Source organism: Protopterus annectens, chromosome 1.part1 (genome assembly GCF_019279795.1).
Source record: "Protopterus annectens isolate FY-2018-M chromosome 1.part1, PAN1.0, whole genome shotgun sequence".
NCBI classification, from domain to species: Eukaryota; Metazoa; Chordata; order Ceratodontiformes; family Protopteridae; genus Protopterus; species Protopterus annectens.
Genome location: NC_056726.1, coordinates 825,033,540 through 825,055,109, shown reverse-complemented (window position 1 = coordinate 825,055,109; position 21,570 = coordinate 825,033,540). Strand labels below are relative to the sequence as shown.

The following is a 21,570-nucleotide window of genomic DNA, read 5'->3' as shown; positions in this document are numbered from 1 at the left end:
AAATGCTTATGGTCAAATGTGCTTTGGACCTGGTCTCACAAGCCATGGATCAACTGAACTTAATTACAGATTCACCCACTAAGGCACAGGTGGCTTCTACATTTTCATTAGCTGCACAGGTCACTAGACAGTCTATAAAATGCAGCTATGATGCTGCAAAAGCATCAGCCATGTCAGCTGCCTCCGCCTCAGTCCTCCATAGGTAAGTACCCCTGGCTCAGGCTACAACCATTGCCTGATGATTTCAAAAGCAAAATTATAAACACTCCTCTTGACAATGGCTTTCTTTCTGCAAAGCAGTTAGCAGAACTATTTAAAAACCTGCAGGAAAAGAGCAAGGAGCTGCAGGAACTCAAACACCTTTTTGTCTCACCAGTGCCTAAGTTTCATAGAAACTACCCAGCCAAAGTCACATTTGTCAGGAAGGCTTCCACTCTACCCTCCAGCAAACCAGGCCAGAAAGCCTTCCTCAAACAGTCCTACCTCCTCTCAAACTACTCCAAGACCGCCCTTTCATGACAGACCTAACAGTGCATGACTGTCAGAATCTTAACACTCCATCTTCCCCTTTCTGTGCGCCTCTCTCACTGTCTTCCCCTGTGGCAACTGATCACCTCAGACACCTGGGTTCTGTCAATAGTGGAAAAAGGATATTTCATGATCTGGAGGGAAAAACCTCTCCCAAAAGGTATCCCCATACCCTCCAAAGGACCATATTCATCTCATCCCACAAGTCATTCATGATCTTGTCAGATAGGGTACAATTCAAAAGGTCCCTCCAGGACAGGAAAACCCAGGTTTTTAGTCCAGACTCTTCCTAGTCCCAATAAAGGATGACCCATGGAGACCCATGTTGGACCTATCCCTTCAAAATCCTTTCCTCCGTGTACCCAACTTCCACATGCTGTCCCTCCAAACGCTTCTTCCACCCTTGACCCCCCAGTTCTTATCTGGCCACGTTACACCTGAAGGATGCATATCTTCACATCCCTATCCAACCTTCTTATCGGAAATTCCTGCATTTTGCAGTGCATTCCTTGCACTCTCTGATTACTGCCTTGCCCTTTGGTTTGTCCACAGCACGAAGGGTATTCACAAAATGTCTAGCTCCTGTACTGGACTTTTGCAGAACAAAAGGTGTTCAAATTTTCCCATACTTAGATAAGCTCCTTATCCAGGCAGATCATCTAAATACTCTACAAAGGCACCTACAATTCACCATTTCCCTCCTTAAAGGCCTAGGATTCACAATCAACTATCTCAAATCTTCACTTACTCCCTCCCAGGACCAGGTGTTTCTGGGTTGCAGAATAAGAACAGATTTGATGAAGGCCTTTCTTCCACCTGAAAAGGTCACAGCTTTGACTACTTGCTTCCAGGACCTACTCCTAGCCAGCTGCATTTTGGCCAGGGAGTTCCTACACCTCTTGGAATTTATGGCAGCCATGCTTCCCATGTTGCCCCTAGCCAGGTTCCACATGAGAAAATTTCAATGGTACCTGACGACTGTTTGGTCCCAACATGACTACCCACTGGAGTTTCAGATACCATTCCTTGCATGTCTCAAGAAAGAGATCTTATGGTGGAGCCAACAAGTTCACCTGAACCCAGGACTACCATTACAACCAGTCCCTGTGGTTCAGCAGATGTACATGGATGTATCAGATGTGGGATGGGTCCCAACTATGAATGGATTGAAGGTCCAGGGCCAGTGAGACCCCTGTCTTTGGAAAAAAACACATCAATATCAGGGTAATGACTGCCCCTATCATAGCCCTAAATGATTCCTTCCCTTCATACACCCAGGACCTCTAAGAATCTTTACAGACAACACCACAGTCCTGTGCTATATCAACAAGCAAGGGGGGACAAAATCCTACTTAGTCTGCAGGCTGGCCATCCAAGTTTGAGAAATAGCTACCCTCTCCAAGGTGACCCTGCAAGCAGTTTACATTCCATCTCATAATAATGTTCAGGTGGATGCTTTCAGCAGGTCATTATCATGGAATCATGAATGAATGCTGCACAGAGATGTCTTCCTAGACATAGTCCAACAGTGGGGTACACCACAAATAGATCTATTTGCCTCCCCTCAGAACAGACAGCTGAAGCTATTCTGTGCAAGAACTCCCTCCCCCATAAGCCTGGAGGGTGGACACCTTCTCACTGTCCTGGAAGTGGATGTTTCTTTATGCAGCTCCACCTTCCCTCTGATACAGAAAGTCTTTCTGAAAATGCAACAGGACAAACCAGAAACCTTGTTGGTGACCCCCTTTTGGCCAAGGCAGCAATGGTTCCCCCTACTTTTTTCTCTAGTCAAGGGCAATTGCCACAAGTTGGACCTCATCACACAACAGAACAGTTCACTTATCTATCCACACCTTCAAACCCCGAGACTAATCCTGTGGGTGATAAACATTTTATCCCTTTTAGACACCTTTATTCAGAGGATGTGCTTTCTGTCCTGCAGGAGACCAGGAAACCCACTACCAGGAGATCCTACCTATCCAAGTGGAAAAGGTTCTCCAGTCGGTGTCTTCACAGACTGCTAGATCCTTTTCAGGCAGATGTACCTCTAGTTTTGTCTTATTTGTGTGAGCTCCTTAAGTCTGAACTTTCATATTCCTCCGTAAAAGTCCATTTATCAGCTATCTCTGCTTGCTTACCTCTCAATCCACCTTTGTTATCTAGATTAGAGGTAAAACTTTTCCTTAAGGGGGTACTTCATATCAGGCCTCCAAGGAAACCTATCCATCCTCCTTGGCACCTGAATTTCATTCTAGAAAAACTCACTACTGCCCCTTTCGAGCCAGCAGCATGAGCCACCTTAAAGATGTGCACTTGGAAAATAGGGCTTCTTGTAGCTCTAATTTCATAGAGAAGGGTCTCAGAACTCCAAGCACTCATGGCTAACCCACCATACCTGATATTTCATAAGGATAGGGTCTTTCTTCGTACAAAACCATCCCTTCATGCCTAAAGTGGTTAATGAACTATCACTTAACCAGTCCATCCACTTACCCACATCCTTTCCTTCACCACAAAATGACAGTGAGAGAGTGCTCCATTCCCTTGATGTTCACAGACAACTTAGATTTTACCTAGACAAGACTAAGAACATCAGAAAGCCAAAGCAGTTGTTTGTATCCTTTCACCCCAGGGCTCTGAGGAAAACTGTATTCAAGCAAACAATATCTTCTTGGATTTCAACACTATTTCCTTTTGCTACTCCTTTCATGAAAAACACCTTCCTTACACTGTGTGGGCCCACTGCACCAGGGCTGTGGGCTCCTCAGGGTTTTTTTGAAAGGATTAGATACAGCCACTATCCTAGAGATTGCCACATGGTCCTAAGTCCACACATTCACTAAACATTACAAGCTGGACTATATCTCTAGGGCTAGGGAAGGCTTTGCTAAAGCCATCCAGCATGGATTCATAGAGAGTTCCTCCACTTCCACCTACCATAATGCATGCTGAGCTTTGTTACTCTCCCTCATGTTTAGAATACTGCAACATGAGAAGAGAAGGACATAGAATAGTTGTGTAAAATCTTAGCATAACCATAGATGTCCTTCTCTTCCATGTTGCAGTATTCCTGTCCCTCCCTCCTGCCCTATTTAGGACTTCTGTCTCCTCTTCTTATTCTTCCTATTCTTTAATTTCCATCTCTGGATGGCATCCTGATCAGCTACCCTTAGACTATTGTCCAACTGGGGCATTCAGTTCTGTGCGTGTGGACATCACATTTATGGCCCATGGTTTAATGTACCTTACGTGTGATGCCCCACGCACCGTACAGCAGCCAGGCTAAGCCTTTGTATATGGGCTGGACATTCAGGTCACCTCAGCCAGAGGATCCCTCATGTTTAGAATACTGCAACATGGAAGAGAAGGATGTCTATGGTTATGGTAAGATTTTACATAACTATTCTTTGGTGAGGATAAGGACGAGAATATTTGATTCCCTTGTGGGGTTGCATACTATTTGTTCCAGGGCATTAGTGTTAACAAAGTCCAGGAACCTTTGTGCGAGCATGTTGGTACTCATACAAGTTTCTCAGTCAATGGAGGGATAGTTAAAATCGCCCATCACTAGCGTGTTTGATTGTAATCTGATTGACTCAAGTAGGTCCAGATAAACAGCATGGGCATCAACCTAGGTAAGGGTAGAATGCTGCTCAAGGCTAGGGACATACCTGCTTGAGACACACATTCATAGAGCTCAATCCTGTCTCACTCTTCATATAGTCAAGTGAGGTGCATCTCAAGTCATTCACACCAGCATGAACTATGACAGAGTCATAACTTGTTGTGTGACTTGAGTGCATGTGTAATCTGACGGATCCTGGCACCCAGTAGACAGTTGACTGTAACCTTCTCTTTGTCTAGCCTGGTGAAGTGGGGCATTTATGTGTCTCACAATGCAGTCACCTATGACTAAAAAATTTGGTTTAGATGTGCTTTGCCTTAAGTGCTTATTTGGTGAGCCACTGGTGCTTGTATTTTTGTGCATTGAGTGCAATAGGTGCTGTTTTAGGTGTAGCATGTTTGTAAGGTCTCTGATGTTTAGGTAGGTTTCTGATGAGTTCCTCCACATATGATGGTTTATGTGTTGAGTGCATGGTTTGTGTAGGAGGTGTAGTTTGTGAACTAACAACCTGTTCAGAGTTACTGTTCTGTGCACGAGGGAGAAACTATTCCAGATTCTTAGTGTAGATGCATTTCTCACAAATTGTACTTGGGTAATTAATGAGTTAAGGGTTGTTAGTGTACATGAGACAGTTGATACACTGCCTGAGAATACTCATGTTAAACAAGCTAGTAGGAGAAATGGAAGGAAACTGACCATTCATAGTGCTAGGTTAAATCCTCTCTTCACAGTAAGCAGAGGAAATGTAGCACTGTGTTGTATCTGGGTGCTCTAGATGCGATCTATACTAATGGAGTTCTCTGTAAAGGCTCTATACTAGTGGAGGATCTCTGAATGATATGAGAGTATTGTAGATTTGCTGGTTTTGGGACTGTTTAAGGGCAGAAGCAAAGTTGAGGTGCTCTCTGAGCAGTTAAGTGCAATTTAAGGACTTCAGTCAGATCACGGGCAGCTACTAAGGGAGAATTTATCTACTGAACTTTTATTTTTTGCATTTATAACTGCCAGTGGTCACCCCCCCCCCCCCCCACTGCACAGTAGTGCGTGATGGTGTGCTACCTGTAAACAGATGAATACAGCAGAGCAGTGGCTGGTCGCCTAACTCTGTGGAATTGTGTTAAACAAATGCGGGGCTTATATAGCAACAGTGTGCAAACTGAATTAAACAATTTAACAAATAAATAAGCTCAAAACTGAGTCCTGTGCCAGCAACCTTCAATCAGATGAATCTTAACTGCACTCTTCTGCCACAAGGATGCAAGGGGGGGCACTCCAATACAAAATAGCTTGGTTTCATGCTGAATTTAATAAATGGAACCAGATTCAGCAGGTCTTTGCTACAGTGGACAAAAACGTCAACAAATCAGCAAGAACAGCTTTAAAAAATCAGCAATATAGCAAAAATACAGTTTAAAAGTGCAAAATGCAGTATAAAATCGTACTTATGATTAGCAGAATGTAGCAGATTTCTTGGTTTGCACAGATGAATACAACAGAGCAGTGGCTGGTTACCTAACTCTGTAGAGCTGTTTTTAAAACAGGTTAGTCCCATTAGGCTTGTGTCCTGTTGCATATGTAGTTTGAATAAGGTATGTATACACACATCTTTTTCCTTTTAATGTATATATTTATGGTGGTATGGTATCTCAGGATTCAAGGGCTAGTATTGCACATAGAGGCATGGAGCCCCATTTCTGAGTCCTTGTGGCCTCACATAGGTACCTGCAATAAAAAGCACTGTGACCTTGCTAGGTGCAGATTTTACTGTACTGTACAGACTTTGGAGTCATTGAGGTTCAGTTGTGTTTGATAGGTGAGTAACAGTTCCAGAAGAGATGAAGACCTCATCAGACAAGAGTGGCATTTCAGTATGTCCTTTTCATCCACTTATAAGAAGAAATACCTGTGAGACCTAGATTTGTTTTTCTAATCAAGGAATGTTGCACTCTGGGAATGAGGAGAGTTTTGGCTATGCTTTTCATTGTGTCCATGAAGGAAAGTTGGTCCAGAACAGCCTTCTACCACCAGTTAGAATGCTGTTTGATTATAAACTACATTTCTTTTTTTCATTCTCTCCTTCTCCTGCCTTTCCATCCTTTCCCTCTCAGCCAGTTGGCTCATTTGTTCTCTCTTCACCTGGGATAAAAACTGACTGAGAGGGGCCTTTATTTAGCCAGCAGTTTGGGGAGGTATTTTTCACTCTAAATCCACTGTGCTTGCCCAGTAACATATTTTTGGGTTTGATATGCAGTGAGCACCAATGAGGGTGTGTCACTCATTTCCACAAATAATGTGGCCCCTCGAGTGCCCTGCCCTTCAGTGCTCCTTTGTGGTCACCATTCTCCACTGGGGATTCTAACATGAGACTTTGTGCCCAAGGCATTCTTCCCATTCACAAAGAGAGGTAAACCAGCAATGTCACATCACTCCTACCTCCCCCAGCTGGATCCAGCAGGTGTCCAAACCACTAATCCAACTCAGATTGCCTGGGTCTTGGCCAGCTCTTTATCCCTGTATGGCAGTGGAGTTGGCTATGAGCTAAAGACATTTCAGTCTTTGGTGTGGGCCCAGGCAAAACACCCACCATTCATATTTGACTTGTTGTAGGGGTGTGTGTGCATGTGTGTGTATGTATATATATATATATATATATATATATATATATATATATATATATATATATATATATATATATATATACATTGGCTGCAGGAGCAAGGAGACAGGATAGGGATTTAATACACATCAAAGTATCTTATTCAGGAAAAAATAGCTTGCCAGAAGTGCCAGATGTGAGAGATCTGTCCAGCAAGTTGCTCTTAATAGCACTGAGAAAGAAGTAAGCAGGGCAGGAATTATGCCATTTCAGGGGAATGTGTGTGAAGTCATGGATGTAGAGCTTTTGGTTAAGTAGCTTTTCCATGCCAGTACAGTGTACCATCAGAATTATTAAGCCAGCTGCATACTGTTGGTAAGCTGCTGTTTAGTGTTGTGAAGATTTTGTTAGTCTTTGCATACGGAATAAAATCTGTCAAAGAAATTGAGTTACAGTAAGTCTTAACTGAGTCTTATTTTTAACTTTCTGTGACCTGGGATTTTTCTTCTGTAAATGATCTTCCACCATTTCATGATTGTAGAACAGAACCTACAGACATGGATAACTGATCTTCGTCATAGTATTGCTGTCACTGTGGTTGGCTTGGCACCATTTTGACACTGCTTCTTCTCCTTTATTAGCTGAAGTTTAAAGAAGTTTCTTAGGGAATTCTTGTTTCTCGAATGTCCATCCATAAAAAATAAATGTATTTATTTTTTATACATTTCTTTTTGCACTCCCCCTACCCCAGTCTCTTGCCTGGCTTGCATATCTCGCAGCCTCTTAGCACAAGAAATCTGGACAAAGTCAAAATGACGAGGGGATAAATTTTAAATATTGTTCTTATAAACCTAGAAATTTGCTAGAGTAAAAGGTTCTCTGTTAACAAGCATTATTTAAAGGGCTAGATGTCTGAAATTCAAATGTCTGTCGTTATTAAGTGACTTCAATCCTCAATGTTTTGCTAGAAAAACACAAATTTAATGAGGAACAGACCATAAATATGAGGCAAATATCTGGACAGTTGATGGCTTTCCCCTCACAAATTAGATTACCTCTAAGTAGAGAAATTTTGTTGTGTAGATATCTGGCAACTATTTTGTTGTGTAGATATCTGGTAACTAGGCAGCGTCGGGGACAATACAGTCCAGCAGTATCTTGACAAGATGCTCAGGGTGATTTGTTGTGCCTTATGGACTGCCCTACTCCACATACAGCTTGTGGTAATATCTGTGCAGAACGCGTTTGGTGATGATCACAATTAGTGGTGCAGAACTACAGCCTCCCCCAAGGACTGTTGTATTGAGAGGCCAGTTGATTTCTCAGGGTTTTGTAACAATTTATACAACAGATTTGTTCAGTGTTATAAATCAGTTTTGCATGCCCATGGCCTGAGGTTCATCCTTATTTCTGGTTACTGTCTAAATGGGGAGGAACAACTGTATGTTCTTCCATGTTTCTGTGGGCTTTTTCAGGTACTGTTATTTCCTCCCACTTGCTCAAACATGATGTCTGACTACTGTGAACAGTCCATATGTGTTACATTTATCCTCGTCTTTGTGGCTCAGGTAATAGGTAAAAGGATTCCATGGATATTCATTTTGATGGATCATGAATTATACAAGCTGCAGTCACTTCTTTACTAAACATCTAAAATAGCCATGTGTAAACAGTGGGTTAACAAACAGTGAAGTTAAATTTTCTTTGCTTAATTAACTTGGGTTAAATCACGTACATATCAGCAAGCTAATCAGTTTTAGGTATTAGCCGTGTAAGTGAATTAACTCATTGAGAAGCTCTTTTCTGCCAGTATTCTGACCACAAGTTAAGGATACATACAATGTATGTGGTTAGTTTAGGGAAGCAATCACCCCACATGTTTTAGGACATGGGAGAAACCACTGTACCAAGAGGAAACCTTCATGGTTACAAACTTGCACAGCGAGTAACCAAATATCAGAGGCTAACTCATGACCTTCAAATAAAAGAGAGAAACTGTAACCATTGAGCCACAACTCCACTTCACTTCCTCAGTTTGATTGCTGTCTTTAACACAGAGCTGTGTACTCAGTTCATGTAGTCTAACTTTTGGTTTTTATCTTTTAGAGGGGACAACCGCTGCAAACACTACATGATTGAAGTGCAGACCAATGGAAAGTATGTTATTCTGGGGGAAGACCAGGCTCATGCATCACTACCTGATTTGGTGGAATATCACAAAAATGTTGGAATCAAGCCTTACATGGAATTGCTAACCGTCCCTTGTGGGCAGGTGGGTAGAGCTTCCATACATGTAACTGACTCAGCTTTCTTGTCTTCTTACAGAATATTCCTCCTTTCCTGTCATATGGCCTTTCAAAGAAATCTTGTTTTCTGATCACTTTTTTTTTTGTGTGTGTGTACATTGACTTGGGTGTAAACACTCTTCTTGTCTGTTTTCTGTTCAGTTGAAGTAGTGTATGCACCATGTGTAGTACATATACTGAAAAGTACAATCTGTTAGAAACTATTAAAATTGACTGGGCTTATGGTGTCTTGTGCTCTGAATAGTGTAAATAATAGAAAGGACTGTTTGTTAATGTTTTATCCTTTGCATTCAGACATAATTAGGAAATAGAACTGAATCTGAAGTAATTGAGTTAAAGGTAAAATATTAGAATGAATTAACCCATTGTTTTCAGAGCAGGTTAGGTCCACCATGTAGAAATGCCTGTTTTTAAAGGTGGTCCAGCTTTAACCCCTGGTATACTGCCACATACAGTGGATATAAAAAGTTTACATACAAAAACCTGGCATGTTAACAAGAGTGATATAAAAAAATGAGACCACAATAAATAATTTCAAAACATTTTCCACCTTTAATGTGATCTATAACTGTACAATTCAATTGAAAAACAAACAAATCTGTTAGGGAAAAAATAAAAAAACATACAATACGTTGGTCGCATAAGTGTGCACAACCTTAAACTAATACTTTGTTGAAGCACCTTTTGATTTAATTACAGCATTCAGCCTTCTTGGGTAGGAGTCTATCAGCATGGCACATCTTGACTTGCAATATTTCCCACTCTTCCTTGCAAAAGCACTCCAAATCTGTCAGATTGCGAGGGCATCGCTTGTGCACAGTCCTCTTCAGGTCACCCCACAGATTTTCTATTGGATTTAGGTCTGGGCTCTGGCTGGGCCATTCCAAAACTTTAATTTTTTTCTGGTGAAGCCATTCTTTTGTTGATTTGGATGTATGTTTGGGGTCATTGTGTTGAAAGGTGAAATTCCCCTTCATCTTCAGCTTTCTAGCAGACGCCTGAAGGTTTTGGGCCAAAAGTGACTGGTATTTGGAACTGTTCATAAGTCCCTTCACCTTGACTAAAGCCCCAGTTCCAGCTGAAGAAAAGCAAACCCAAAGCATGATAATGCCACCACCATGGTTCATCGTGGGGATGATTTTCTTTTGGTGATGCAAAGTGTTTTTGCGCCAAACGTACCTTTTTGAATTGTGGCCAAAAAGTTCAAACCTGATCTCATCTGACCATAACACATTTTCCTACGTGCTTTTGGGAGACTTGATGTATTGTTTTGCAAATTTTAGCCAGGCCTGGATGATGTTCTATGTAATAAACGGCTTCTGTCTTGCAACCCTACCCCATAGTCCAGACATATGGAGAATATGGGAGATTGTTGTCATGTAGTATACAACCAATACTTGCCAGAAATTCCTTCAGTGTTGCTGTAGGTCTCTTGGCAGCCTCCCTGACCAGTTTTCATCTTGTCTTTTCATCAGTTTTGGAGGGACTTCCAGTTCTGTGCAGCGTCACTGTTGTCCCATATTTTCTCCCACTTTTTGATGACGGTCTTCACTGTGTTCCATGGTATATCAATGTTGTGGAAAATTTTTTGTACCTTTCTCCTGACTGATACCTTTCAACAACAAGATCCCTTTGATGCTTTGTTAAGCTGTCTGTGAACCATGGCTTTTGCTGTAGCAGGCAACTAGTAAATGTCAGGAAAATCCTACTAGGACAGCTGAACTTTATTTGGGGTTAATCAGAGTCTCTTTAATTGATGACAGGTGTGTACCCAAGAAGACTGAATGGTTTAATTATATCAAAAGATGCTTCAACAAAGTATTAGTTTAAGGGTGTGCACACAACAAAATATGAACTTAAGGGTGTGCATACTTATGCAACCAACGTATTGCGCGTTGTCACCCCCCCCCCCCCCAACAGATTTGTTTTTCAATTGAATTGTACTGGTTAAAGGTCACATTAAAGATGGGAAAAGTTTTGAAATTATTTATTGAGGTCTCATTTTTTTATATCACAAAAACCTGGCATTTTAACAGGGGTGTGTAAACTTTTTATATCCACTATATATCTGCGTTATTTTACATGATTTGGATAAGGCAGGAAACACAATGCTGGGGTTTGTAGAACCCTGCACTATTTACAATAATAGCACCATTTTGAATGAAGCAGCAGCTGCTCTGCTGCAGAAGTAGGAATTGTTAGTTTCAGGTATCAGTACAACTAAAGCCATAATTGCTGTACTTACCAGAACAGGAAGAAGAGTTAAGCAAGATCAGTGCATCTTGCCTAACTGCTGCATATGATTCCCTGTCAATCATCACTCTGATTTTCTCACCCCCCCCTTTATTAACAGTAATTTTCCACCAAAAAAGTTAATCATTTCATAGAATTTTGAACTTTGCCTTGAATCAGTTATGTAGATGAGCTTATAAATGTAATCTTCATTTTTTTTTAGAGAGGTCATGCTTCCAGTATAGGTGAACTATGTATATGTATGTAGAAGATATTAATCTTAATGTGCTCCTTTATTTCTCAATGTTTTTTCTTGATGTGCTTTTTTGCTACAGAAAAGTGACAAGGAATCTGATTATGAAGAGCTGACACATCTGATGAAACATCCAGTGCAGAATAATGAAGCATGCATAGACCTAGGACACTTGTCTGGTGAACAGCGAGTCCATCTTCAGTTGTCCCAGATGTTTGTACCTCTGCAACCTGGAAATATTACAGTAGCAGAAAGGCCACCAATTCTGAAAAAGATATCTGACAAAAAGCTTGGGTCACCCATGAAAGAATTAGTGAAGACATCGCCACAACATTTTTCTGATGAAGAAAATCAGGGACATCGAGCAATTCCAAGGCTTTACCCTTCAATCCGATTAGCAATGAGAGAGATACAACAAATCCGTAAGGTAAAAACAGATCTTACAGAATATATATACAGAAATGTCACTTGTTTTGTAGAATGTTTACTGGTCTTTGACACTGCTTGAATCCCCCTTGTTGCATCCAAACAGTTTACATATCGTGAAGCACATGCAAATTCTCACTAAAAAAGACTTTCAGATTCCCTGTAGAGAGCATTGTTGTGCTCATGGTTCTAGATGTTGCCGTTTGGCACCGTCTTGCGCAGGTGTTGATGGCATTCGCTGCACCAGTCACCACAGTTTTTCTGAATCTAGCTCAGTGTTATAAATAAACACTGAGAATGCTGCAGTTCATTTGTCAGCTGCTGTATTAGGCTGATTTTGTCTGCGTTCAGGTTGGATCAGAGAATAATGTATTCATGAGTAGAGATGTTTCTGCTTTGAAAGAATCTGCAGGCATGTACTAGTTTGGTGTATAAGGCTGAGTAAAACTTACTGAGCATATGTAGTACTGTTGAGAAACTGCATGTGGAGTATAAAATAAGTTCATGTAGTGATAAATGGTAGAGATTAAGCTTAAAAGAGAGAAAGTAATATGGCCATTTGGTCTTTTTTGTACTTGGTAATTGCACATTGACAACAGTAATTTCTTACTGTACATGGAAGAAATTACATTGTAGTTGTGAGAAAGGTTTAAAAGTCAATTATAGAACGCCCCCCCATTAATATTCCAAAACATGCACGCTGATTGGTCAGCATGCACGTTGTAAATCAGACTTATACTAATGGAAAAAGGTCCGGTCGCCCAGACTTTTTCCATTAGTATAAGTCTTTTTTTTTTACAGCAATGGAGAACACAAGATCTCCGTTGCTTTTTAGACACTGTCTTGCTAAGTTAAAGGAATTTAACATAGCAAGACGGCTTTAAAAAATGTAACAGAGATCTTCCTTTCTCCGTTGCTTTTTTTTTAAAGCTGTCTCGCTATGTTAAATGGGTTTAACATAGCGAGACAGCTTTAACAAAAGTAACAGAGATTCTTCGTTGCTTTTTTAAAGCTGTCTCGCTATGTTAAACCCATTTAACATAGCGAGACACTTTGTAAAAAGCAACGGAGATCTTGCTTTCTCTGTTGCTTCCACCCGCAGCTCTGATGTACTGCATAAGCCTACGCATGCGCAGTACATCAGAACTGCCTCAGAATACCAGACAGCTGCGGAAGGGCAGCAAGGAGGCAGTATACAATGCCATTATTTAAGAAAAGTAAGTATTTCTTTTCTTAAATAATGTCATTGTATAATAGCAATAACCCACTTCTGGGTGTGGGTAATGCTGGATTTACCCACGGTTGTCTTTGGCCACTCGGGCTTCGCCCTCTTGACCAAACCACACCAACCGTGGGTAAATCCAACATTACCCACACCCAGGCTTGGGTTATTGCTATAGTAAAGCATGTATCATGTTGTTGGTTAGATAATTAGATGCAAGGGGCTGCTATAGTGTTTAATGTGAGTTAGATTGTTTTCTTAGTTACGCTTGTAAACAGCGTTTAGCGTTAATTAACTAATCGCCATTATAGAATATAGCGCTCCTATCAGTTAGCCACATCTACATAGGAATATGTTAAAAGTGTGTCTTTTTACTGCTAAAGGGCATGTTTTTTCTTAAAGATGCTTAGTTAACTATGTTAGCCACATCTACATAGGAATATGTTAAAATGTGTGTTTTTTTACTGCTAAAGGGCAAGTTTATTTTTAAAAGTGCTTAGTTACCTAATCTACTTATGTATTTTGCAAGTTTATTCTAAAAGATGCTTAGTTAACTATGTTAGCCACATCTACATAGGAATATGTTAAAAGTGTGTTTTTTTACTGCTAAAGGGCAAGTTTATTTTTAAAAGTGCTTAGTTAACTATTCTAATTCTGTATTTAGTTGACGTTTAAAGTAACTTCTTGTTCTCCCTTCTACATCTCTCTCTCCCACCCAGAATACTTTCCCCCTTTTTATTGGGACCAAGCTACATCTAATCTAGGACTCCTGGCCCTACTGGCGGAGTCGAACTGTGTCCAGAACTGTGTCCACTACCTACATCCAGACAGTAATCTTGTCTATTGTCCTATACCTAAAGGAAGGACTGTCTAAGTATGCAAAGCCTAGATATTACCCTATACTCTGTAACTGCGTGCCTAGCCTACCAACCTGCCCAGGACTACCAGCAGCCAGCACCAGTCCCCATTATCTTTCGAACCAGACCCTCTTTCCTACGCTGCCATTTTACCCTTACTCTTTCACTATCTCTCCTCCCTTAATACAGCTTTGCTCTCCTTACTTCCATTCCTGCTGTACTCCCACTACCTTCCTCCACAAACCTGCTTCTAACTTTTGCCTACTGCACAGCTCCCTTGTTATTATACTTCCTCCCTCGCTCTACCTCTGATAAGCTTACTGGTTTTCCTGCCTTCTACCTTGAGCTTTACACTATTACACACATTTTCCTTCCCCTGGCCTATCTACCTCCCTTTGAGATCTGTTTACTGTAAATCTGCTTATAGCACACTCAATTTCTTCTTACTAGTCACACTATCACTGTCTCACTTACCTGCTTCTTTTACCTGGCTGATTGTTTCCTCTCTGCACTTTTCTACTCCTTTGGCTCTTCCCGTTCCGTTCGCCCTGCGGGCTCACTCCGCTCCCCTCCCTGCCCCCAAATCTCACCCGCCCCTGCAGCCTCTACATTTATCACCACATAGCCACACCCTCCACAACCTTCACAAATTTGAACCTCTTCCTCTCTCCACCCACTCATCAACTATCTCCACCCTCACCCACCCACTACCTCTCTGACCATATACCTTAAAATAATACAGTCTCTTACTCAACTCAACATGTCCCACACACACCTCCCACTCCTTCTACTAACTGTATTAACTTCTCTCTCCTCTACCTATATCATAACCTACTATGAGCTACCTCTAAGTTCCACTGTTAGCATCCCACATAAACACCCTAACTACCCCCCCAACTATACTCACTAACTATCTCTGCCCCATATACAACAACTCATATCTTGAACCAAAATACCATCGTCTCTCACATATTAAATATCTTATTCACACACTCTCAAAACACATCTACTACTATAAGCCCTCACTCAAACAAAGTTTGTCATTAAGGGATGGGGACATACACCCTAATCCAGGCCCTGGAACCCCTGTACTTCCCCTTAATTCACTACATAGGAAATCTGTGTCTACACCACACACCTCATCTCCCAAATCTCTCTCTATAGCACATCTTAATATCCGTAGCATTTGCAACAAAGTTCCGGCTCTTCATGCCCTACTAGAAGTCCAACAATTTGACATTTTCTGCCTTACCGAAACCTGGCTTAAACCCACTATAAAAGACAATGAAATTATCCCCCCTGGCTATAACATCCTAAGACAAGACCGTCCTAAAAAAAAAGGGGGAGGAGTAGCCATACTCTACAAAACTGGACTAGAAGTATGTAAAGCTAGTTATACCCCTCCAAATGACACTGATAGTGAAATTATTATAGCCAAACTCTCCCTCAATCCACACACAACTATAAATATTATCTGTGCTTATCTTCCCCCAGGCAACAATCCTCCATTATTAGAAGGCCTACTTAACTGGTTCTCAACCACTCTCCCTCAAGAAACTATATTATTAGGCGACTTCAACATTGATTGGAACGTATGCAAACAAAAGAATCCATCTACCCATATTAACCTCCATGGATTCCATCAAACCATTAATTCAACAACTAGAACAAATAAAACCAATAATAAAGAAACCATACTAGACTGGATCCTGACAAATAGCCCCCAACAAAAATATTCAACAGGAACCCTCCCAGATTACCTTAGTGACCACTCACTAACATACATTATCAGGCACAAAACACATCTAGCAAAACCTCCCCTCATCCGATTATCTCGCAGCAAAAAACATTTTGACCCCCATCAGTTTCAATATGAACTTAGCCTAGTCAACTAGTCACCTCTACAAACCCTACCATTAGACAACGCTGTTAACCACTTTAACCATACCTTTCTTACCATTCCTGATCATCATGCCCCCACGCGCTCTATATGCATGAAATCCAGGACAGCACAATGGCTTACAAGTAACACTAAACAACTTATCATTAGTAGGAACAAAGCCTGGTCTAAATGGCGAACCACTAAAGACTCACTTGACCACCTTAATTTCAAACAAAAAAGAAACATGACCAAACTAACTATCATACAAGATAAAAAAAACTTTTACACCCAGTTACAGAGTTCCTCCCAACATCACCCACAAAAATTCTGGATTTCTATAAACACACTACTATCCCCCGGCAAAGTTGAAACTCCCAGCCCACTAGGCTCCCACCCCGACTCTCCCTTACATACTGCAAATGCTTTCAATAACTTCTTTACTTCTACAATACTTAATCTAGCTAACCAACAAAGCCCTGACCCTGCTCTACTAGGTAACCCTAACTGCACCCCGCCACCATTTCATCTTAAACCCATACCCACCTCCTATATTCTTTACCTACTTCAAAAACTTAAACCTTCTACGCCCTCAGCCGACAAAAATACCTGCAGAATATCTCCAGCTAGGAGCTAAAGCTATTGCCTACCCGATCTCTATACTAATTAACAGAACCGTAAAAGAAAGTACTATACCTTCACTCTGGAAAATCTCCCACATCATCCCTCTCTTTAAAGGGGGTGATTCTTTTGAATACTCTAACTACCGCCCTGTTGCGCTGCTATCTCCTATAGCAAAAATAATGGAGAAATGCATCCACAAACAGCTACTTAATCACCTCCTATACAATAATCTCCTAGCAAACTGCCAACATGGATTTCGTCCCTACCATAGCACCACCACAGCCTTACTATCCTTTATCGACTCCATTAATAATAACCGAAATAACAATCTTCTTTCATCAGCCTTCTTTGTAGATCTGTCAAAAGCTTTTGACATGGTGAATCGCCAACTACTCTTACATCGCTTAAAATCTCTTTCTCTTGATAGCATTGCCTTAAACTGGTTTACTTCCTATCTTCAAAATAGGAAACAAGCAGTGTTATGGAACAACAATCTTTCGGAGCTTCTACCTACCTCTCTAGGAGTCCCTCAGGGCTCCATCCTAGGTCCTCTTTCATTTTCCATCTTTATTAACGACCTACACCTTGTCACCCCTCTAACTACTTGTATTCAATACTCTGATGATACCACCATCATTTGTTCTGCCTCCAACCAAAATGACCTACACTACCTTACCCAAAAACTTTTACTACCATAGAGCAATGGTTCTCTAATCACTGTCTTCTTCTAAACCCTAAGAAAACTAAACTTCTCCTCTTCTCACCTACACACCATTCCCCCTCTATTAACTTCTCTCTTACTTCTAACAATGGCACCCTTATCTCCCCTGACCAAACAACCAAACTCTTAGGCATAACTATTGACAACCAACTTAAATTTGACTTTCATATTAACTCAATCATAAAAGCAACTAATAGAAAATTAGGTTCTCTTTACAGAATCAAATAATTCTTAACTCCAGAAGCTAGAACTACCATAGCCAGAACACATCTTATCACTACACTACTATATGCTTCCCCTGTATATACTAACCTTTCCAAATATAACATCAATAAGCTTACATCAACCTACAATAACATTGCCAGATTTGCCACTGCCTCCCCATACAAAACACATCATTGCAGAAACCTCCACTACCTAGAATGGCTAGAGCTACCCCACCTAATTCTATACTATCAGCTCTCTATAGCCCAGAAAGCCCTTCACCACCCTGATAATACACCTATGCTCTCCACCCTTATAAAGCCCTACAACAACCTAAAAAACCTTCGCTCATCTAGTAAAATACTGATTCAAACCTCTCTATCTAAGAACACTGCAGGTGAGACTATATTTTCCAACTCAGTTGGTAAAATATGGAATCAACTTCCTCCCGACCTGACAACCCAAACCTCCATCTCTCTGTTTAAAACTAAACTTGAACACTATCTAACCAACCACTGGCTATGCTCCTGCAACAACCCAAGCTGATCTTTCTGCTCCTCACATCTCCTGCATATGTCTTGCTTTCTCCCAGCTCTAAGCTTTTAGTGTTCTCAATTTTACTAGAAATGCTCTCTCTAAACTTGTATCTATACCCTTCCCTATATTCTACTGCTAACTTCTAAACTCCCTATTGTATCCCATCTTATTCTACCCATTCCAATACTCAAGTAACAGCTTTATCTCCTATTACCTTTCTGTACTTTCCTCTTATTGTCATTCAAATGCCCTAAGTATTTTGTGCTTGAAATTCCTTTATACTGTGTACATACTTTTCATGCTTTATTTTTGAATTTGTGTATATATTTTTCATGCTTGTAATGCCTTATGTTTTGTGTATATACTGTTTGTATCATGTGTTAGAGAGCGGAGCTTTTCTCGTTGGGCCTCCACTGAAAATGGACATGTATCCAGTTGGACTAGCCCGGTTAACAAATGTAAAATAAATAAATAATAAATAAATAAAAAAGTTATCTAACTTTAAATGTCGCATGGAAAACAAAAGAAGTACAGCAGACCTATTTGTCAGCTTATATCAGTTTAGAATCTGCTTTTACTCTACTTTCTATTTTGATCTTCAGAACTTTGAATACAATTTTAATGTAGTAGAATATTGTAGTAGGTAATATTCTAAAAGAGGGTGGAAAGTGAAGGATTTGGTAAGTGTTCTGTCATTTATTGTTTTGTAGTTAGTGAAGTCACCTTGTACAGTAATAAGTCCTAATGTCAAGCCCATGGACTTTGAAAAGCTTGATTTAGCAGTAGTCCACAGCTGGGTGTGGGTAATGCAGGATTTTCTCAGAGTTGGTGTGGTTTGATCACGGAGTGAAGCCCTACTGATCAAAGCCAACTATGGGGAAAATCTTGCATTACCCACACACAAGAATGGACTGTTGCTGTTACACAATGGTGTTATTTAAGAAAACAGTTTACCTTTTCTAAATGATGCCACTGTGTAAAGACACTTACAGCTTCTCATATGTAGGATTGGTTTAAAGAATGTACTGTCCATCTGTTGGACATGTATGTGATGACTCTTGCACAGTACATTCAGCATAATGCACTATTATTTTGCCTCTGGGAGTCAAGGTGTGTATGTGTCCTACTGTTTATATGAGGTTGCTTGCAAACTTCTGATATCCTAGTAGTGAGCTGGATGTATTTGTGTTTTTTTTTTTAATTGCTGACTTTGGGGAAGCATGGATGTCTCCCTTCCATCACTCTAAGGGTGGGGGTTATTTTCTTTGCATTGTAGAGTGAAGAACTATGGCAGTTGCAGCTATTCATTATTAGTAGCTATAGCTGCTGTGAATTATTATTGGTAATGTTGGATTTACAGTGGGCAGGCATGCTGATTAATTGCTTTAGCCAGCCAATATGCACATTTTAGAATAATCATTTTTATTGTATAATTGCTATTTTCCCATGCTATCCATATATTTATCAGTGTTATGTTTTATTATAGTTATCAACCAACTGAGGCGAACAGACTGCTTGTTAACATTGGACATAGTCTGTATACACTAATATTCCACATAAGGAGGGTCTTAAATACTTGAAAACATTCCTTACTCAATGATCGGCTTTTTCCGAGAGCAAGATAGAAACTATTTGCAACCTTACTTATACAGTACTCCATGGTAGCTTTTTTCCATTTTAACAATGTCATATATCAGCTAGTCAAAGGAATGGCTATGGGGTCCAAACTGGCTCCTTTTTTTTGCAAATCTGGTATTAAGTGCATGGGAGACTCATACCCTCATCCACCTGCCTGATTTCCATAAAATTAAATTATATTGATGTTACATTGATGACATTTTTTTTGGCAGGGTACACAGCAAGAACATTTCCTTTCCAATAGCTTTCCTTTTCTTGATTTCACAGTTTGTTTGCGGTGCAAAAGTTCAATTCCTGGATACAGAAATTTTCTATAAACGCTGCTTCCCTTAGCTGGGAATACAGTATTTTTCATAAGTAGACATACAGAAATAACTTCCTTGATTTTAATAGCCAAAATCCCCTGTTTATGAAAAGGAATATTGCAGTGGGACAATTTATAAGGCTATCGTACATTATTAGCAATTATGAAACTTTCTTTAGGGAAGGTAGCTTCCTAAGCAGCCTATTTGTTAACAGCAACTACCTCAAGTAGCTAATTGTATTTTCACTGAAGTAAGCTATTCAAGGACCTTTTAAGTTTCAACCAGTTGTAAAAAAAAAAAAAAAAAAATGGGTTTGTACTGAGATCCAATCAGAACTCTGCATTGGACAATGCTTCCATGACACCCAGTCAGGCCACTACCTTGGACCGAACCTCCAGCTTCTCTCTTCTGTCAGCTTGGATCTAATACCTATTTGGAACATTATTTCTACTAACTGGAATATTGTTTGTATCAGCAGGGAAGTCGCAGCTGTTTTAGGTGATTCTCCCACCTTCTCACATAAGAAAACCAAGTCATTACGTGCATCTTTTGAACATTCAGACTTTCCTTTTTTATTAAAAGACACTGATGGTGTTAATAGACCGGCAGGTATGTTTTCTTGTGGTTTGTGTGTTGTATGTGATTTTATTTACACAGGTTAATGTTATTCTCTTGAACATTGCAACATCAAAATTAAACAGATTTTTTGACTGCCATGGCTCTAATGTAGTGTATGCTGGGCTTTGCAACACTTGTACCAGTTTTTATGTAGGTAAGACTGGTAAAAAACTTTCTAGCCACATTAAAGAACACTGTACGGCAATAAGGAATAAAGATTTAAAAATGCATTATGTAAACACAGTTTACTTTGCCACAATTTTCAGAAGTTTAAGTTTTTTTGTGATTGAACAAGTGGATGCCTTTTTTGGTGATGTTGACACTATTTTGTGACCAAGTCGGTTCAGAAGATTACGGCTGTGAGTTGCAGTTCCCAGGATATAGGTTTGGCTCCCTCCAGTATCATTGCCTACTGTGTGACCTTGAGAAAGTTAATGAACCAGATATTGATTTCTGGTCAACCCTGAGAAAGGTATGTGGGCCTACCTGGTTAACAACTGGGTAGTATTTCTGTTTTGAGGAGGAATCGATGTGTTTTAGGGAGGAATTGGTGTAATGGTTAAGGTGTTAACCACAGAACTGCAAGGTACAGGGTTTGATTCTGACTTCTGACTACTGGCTAGGCTTGTAATAGTCTGCAGACTGATACCCTAGTATTTGCCTATGAATGCCTATGCTTGAGATACGAGAACTGAAATGGCAGCTTCATCTTAATGCAGACTCCTTCCCTGGTTTAAATGACTCTCTAAATATCAAATGTGCATTACACTGTCTCAGGTGCTGCGGTAGCGTTGTCGCCTCACAGTAAGTCGCTGTCCGGTTCGATTCTCAACTAGAACGTCTTCTGCGTGGAGACATGCGTGAATGGGTGTACCTTCATTGAAGGTTGTGCGTTAAGACTGGTAACTCTGCACGTAAAAATCAACTACCAATCATTAGCGGACTGGAGTTCCACTGTGGCGACCCCTAACCGGGAAAAGACGAAAGACACAACAACAA

At 40.4% G+C, this 21,570-nt stretch overlaps 1 protein-coding gene across 2 annotated transcripts in view; it reads left to right on the top strand.

The window, feature by feature from the left end:
- Positions 1-21,570, top strand: part of LOC122807596 (myosin-IIIb-like) — a 2,420,886-nt gene that overhangs the window by 2,373,542 nt on the left and 25,774 nt on the right. For both annotated transcript variants that reach the window (XM_044078517.1, XM_044078510.1), the window contains exons 27-28: positions 8,856-9,021; positions 11,623-11,967. In XM_044078517.1, the coding sequence (XP_043934452.1) occupies positions 8,856-9,021; positions 11,623-11,967 (511 nt within the window). The remainder of the gene's footprint in view (positions 1-8,855; positions 9,022-11,622; positions 11,968-21,570) is intronic.